Source organism: Nanorana parkeri, unplaced genomic scaffold (assembly GCF_000935625.1).
Source record: "Nanorana parkeri isolate BGI_ZX_2015 unplaced genomic scaffold, ASM93562v1 scaffold11, whole genome shotgun sequence".
NCBI classification, from domain to species: Eukaryota; Metazoa; Chordata; class Amphibia; order Anura; family Dicroglossidae; genus Nanorana; species Nanorana parkeri.
This window is the reverse complement of record NW_017306279.1, coordinates 3,221,945-3,226,508: the sequence shown is the minus strand read 5'-3', so window position 1 is coordinate 3,226,508 and position 4,564 is coordinate 3,221,945. Positions and strand designations below refer to the sequence as shown.

At 37.4% G+C, this 4,564-nt stretch overlaps 1 protein-coding gene across 1 annotated transcript in view; it reads right to left on the bottom strand.

Annotated features, from left to right (window-relative positions):
* USP34 (ubiquitin specific peptidase 34) overlaps positions 1–4,564 on the bottom strand; it is a 135,972-nt gene that overhangs the window by 82,645 nt on the left and 48,763 nt on the right. The window contains exons 19-24 of the mRNA XM_018555855.1: positions 3,265–3,360; positions 2,705–2,787; positions 1,711–1,865; positions 1,516–1,629; positions 1,120–1,219; positions 865–1,024 (exon numbers count right to left, since the gene is read on the bottom strand). Of these exons, the coding sequence (XP_018411357.1) occupies positions 865–1,024; positions 1,120–1,219; positions 1,516–1,629; positions 1,711–1,865; positions 2,705–2,787; positions 3,265–3,360 (708 nt within the window). The remainder of the gene's footprint in view (positions 1–864; positions 1,025–1,119; positions 1,220–1,515; positions 1,630–1,710; positions 1,866–2,704; positions 2,788–3,264; positions 3,361–4,564) is intronic.

The window sequence follows — 4,564 nt, the reverse complement described above, 5'->3', positions numbered from 1 at the left end:
CCTAATATAGTGAAACATAAAAATTTGCAACTGCCACCATTTTATTCTATTGGGTCTTGGCTTTAAGAAAATATATAATGTTTGGGGGTTTTAAGTAATTTTTAGGTATAAAATGTGGAATATAACATGGGTGCAAAAAATAAAGAAGGCCTCAGTCACGAAGGGGTTATTGTTGAATTAAAAAAAAAAATTTACTAAATAGTTATAAAAACAAGAAAACTGTGTCCTTAATCCAATGGCAACATAATCACTGTTGTCATTACAGGGTAGAAAAAAAAATATTTTTTATATAGTTTATATTCATAGTATAACCCTTTTTTGGCAGGCCCTGCTCCCCACTTTTAACCTCAGGTGGGTATACCCCAAAACCAAACATTACAAATTAAAATCACAAAAAAACATGCATTTTTCTGAATCCTACATGTGTGTTTTAAATTTTTTTGTTAGTTTACAGATAAAGAGATTCCTAGATTTGCAGTCTCTCTGCCCCTTTTTTAGAACGACCATTGAGATAAGATAGCAAACACACAAGGAGCGCATTATCATCAATGAGCCGTCCATGTCACAGACTTGCATTTTAAGAGGGAGCTGTAAAGCAGAACCATGATGTAGTGTTAAGCAGCATCAGTGTCGAGCAGCTACAATGTGCAAATACTGTATGTTATTACAAAATATACAAAGTACATATAGCAAATACATATTGATATTTCCTTTTTCACAATAACACTGGAAAACATCAATTTACCTGTAAATGACTGAAAATGATTAAGGAGGTCCAAAAAAGTAGGTGATCTTTATCAAAGCAGATGCACTACTCGTGCATATTTGTATGAACTGAACAGCCAAATGAAAAATATAGCTTACCGTCTCCTGAAAGCTTCAAGATGTGTTTTTAGCATCAACAGGCCTCTTTCAATGATGGTGAGACTTGACTGTGCATCCTGCTCAAGATTACTAGAAGCAATCATAAGGCTTTCCATACACTTACTAATAAACTCATGCTCTTTTTCTAGTGCTGTTTTTCCTGAAAAATACATTATTTTAATTGAACAGCACATTAATATTTATGAGATACAATACCTAAAAATGAACTTGTGACAGTTAATATATCATTCTCACCATTGATATAATAGGAGTTGATATACTGGATAGCAGCACGGCTTACATCTCCACTGTGGGCTCTCAGTGCAATGCCCCAAAACTGGTCCATGCCACACAACTGAAAGATCAAAACAGAAGAACTGTTGTATAAGTATCTTGTGTCAACTAGCTCAGAGTAAACAGAAGTATTTATATACCCTATGGTAGCCAATAAAGCACAGAATTCAGGAGGCAGTCAGGGTAATCTACAAATCAGTGGATATGAGAGTAAGAGGAGATTTGCATACATTGACATTATTAGTAAAGATTACAGAAAGCAAGGTATCAGCCATCAATTTTAACCATTTTGGTGTTCTGGCTACCAGATCCCTAGGGTTTGCCCAGCCTTACTATAAAAAGGTATCCAAAACTCACCTCAGAATTTGAGCCCCCATCATACGAGCTGGTTGCTAGACGAGCAAGATTACAAAGGTGTTGAAACAGGTTCAGTCCAGTCATACTGATCGTTTCAGGTTTAAGCTGAGGCATCTTCATAAAAAGAAAAAGAAAATCAAAACAGCACTAGCAATGTTGTACATAAAGGAGACAATTTATCTACAACGGAATTACCTTTTCCAAGAATAGATGTTTATAAGTCTCCATCCCCATGGCGTGCTGGTCCTTGCTGCGCACCTGATTTAGGAACCAGTGTAATGCATCATCATAGCATTCCAAGTCTTCTACGAGGCAGTGCCATAAGATGTCTACTTGCTCTAAACTTAGACCTGTAATGAAGAAGAAACACGTAGCAAGCAAGCTTAAAGTGACACTAAACTCAGGAGTCAAATCTTGAAAGTGCTTTCAAGTACCTTAACTATTAACAAAAATATATCTTATTTGTGTATCACTCAGCTGTAGACCCTCAAACCATCTCTGAATTGGTGCTTACACTGTCCTTCCTTCTGGAGGGTGGCTACTTTTGTTTCCTGTAGTCCCTGTGTGTGTTTTAAAGTAGTCACCGCTCCAAGCTCACTCCTGTGATGGACTACAATCACATGTTTAGTTTATTACTTTGTATTGAGATTGTAGTCCATCATAGGAACAAGCTTGTAGCAGTGGCTACTTTACAACACACACACACAGACCATGGGGAATAAAAGTAGCCCCCCTCCAGAACAGTGTCAGCACAAATTCAGAGATGATTTGAGGTCCTACAGCCGAGTGATTCACAAATAAGATACATTTTTGTTAGTTAAGGTACTTGAATGCATTTTTAAGATTTAACTCATGAGTTTAGTGTCACTTTAACAATCTCTACTATGCTCAAAATCACTACAACTATTGATCTGGCACAACAATAACTGTCTGCACTATGGAGATTCCTCCCCCCAAACAGACACTGTCTGTGCCAACCGTGTCGCAGAAAGGGAGATCTTTCCTTAAAGTGAGAAGAAATCCAACTTTAAATAGTTGTCACTTGAATAGGTGTCACTTTTTGGAAGATGCCCCCCCATAACTGTTTCAGTGTCAACAGTAACATTTTGATCTTTATTTACTCTCAGTCCCGGGGACAAGTCATCACAAATAAGGGGAATATACAAGCAATATAATAGAAAACACATACGGAAATGGTCTGGTGATCCCAGTGTTGAAAAAACGCAGGTCAAAAACTGCAGCCGTACTTGAACCTCAGCACTGTGGCTGTACCTGCAACAGTAAAATTACAAATTAGATGGTAAAAAACTAGAACAGATTTACACTGGGATTTTAACTGCTAATATAAACACATTGTAGACACATCCGTCATTTTCTACTTATTTTGCTGAGGCCTCAGGAAGTATTTTTTTCCCTTAATGCAAAAAATGATGTGTCTTTGGAGACATTCGTATCAAAGATTTTTAATTAGAATGTAGAGTATACTTAGATCTTTTTTATCTACACCTTTGTAAAATTTGTACAGAAGAATAGTTTGGGGAGTTTGGGACTGTGTGTTATGCAAGGTAAGACTCTTACCAAAATCTTTGCAAAGCAAGGTGGGAACAAAAAAAATGTTTGTCCAAAATAGTTTCCCTTTAAACATAAAAACATGAAAAAAAAATTCCACACAATATATGTGTGACAGCAAGTTAAGCTGACATTTGTATATTTCCATCATGGTCAGTAGTTGTCTTTAAATACACTTACAAAACATGTTTGTGCCTCCCATCGCGCATGGATTGGATATAGTGCACCAGATTGTCAAAGAAAAGCTTCATCATGTTGAGTTCCTTCTCCGCCCACCTAAAAAGAGAATAATATGTTTTATACACAAAGTAGTACACTGTGTAAAAAAAAAGAAGGGCAGTTACTGTGGAAACTAAAAAAACTACTGAAAATATGTACTAGGGTACTTATGAGCAAACGACAAGCATGTCTTGTTTCAGTGCACAGCACTCTCAAATGTTTCCATTTCTTTAGTTGTCATTTTAGAAGAAATATATATTATTTTTTTTTGGCCAACACCTATGATTTCACTGTTTTGTGCATTAACATTTATATTTGGATAACAGTAAATCGCTTAACAACACAGGCACGAGATGTTACATAGCCACAGTGCCTGGAAAGAACCTGGTCACACCTGATCTGGGGAAAGAGGCCAAATTACATAGACACTTTATCACAACCTCTTAAAACACCATAAAAAAAAATAGTACACCTATCTGACATGGGTGGCTTCAGCCTGGAGGAGACTTCCTGTATGCAGACTTCCTTAGGTAACTCCCACATGTGATCATGAGCCTCCATATTTAAAAGAACTTAAAGTGACATTAAACCCTCAGATTTTTTAACATAAAAACAATAGTGTAATGTGTGCCTTACTGTAATCCATGGTTGTTTCCCTTCTCTTTGCTGCTCTTCCTTTTAAATCTGTATCTGTTCTCATACTGGGCAGAACTTCTGTCTTGCAGCAGACTGCCTTGTCTCAGGAATGGCTACATGGTGTCTGTGTGTAGGTTCACAACCTGAGTCAGCACTACAGGAAGAGGCACTCAGCTGCAAAGGGAAGTTCTCCCCAAGCATGAGAAGACATGAGGATTTAAAAGAAAGAGCAGCAAAGAGAAGGGAAACTACCATGGATTGCAGTATTGTTTTATGTTAAAAAATCTGAGGGTTTAATGTCACTTTAAATCCAATTAAACAGGTGGGCTAGGGACATTTAGACTGGGGGCTAAAGCGCTAGATGATGCTGAATGTCCCCCAGCTTGAAAATGAGGCAGGCTGCATCTGGCTTGCTGCAACTTCTAATGAACACTGTGAGAAGCTTACAATGAGACATAAAATTAGAGTAAGCAAATTTACCGTGTTTCCCCAAAAGTAAGACCTACCCCGAAAATAAGACCTAGCACTATCTTCAGGGGTTTCTGTAATATAAGACCTACCCCGAAAATAAGACCTAGCACTATCTTCAGGGGTTTCTGTAATATAAGACCTACCCCGAAAATAA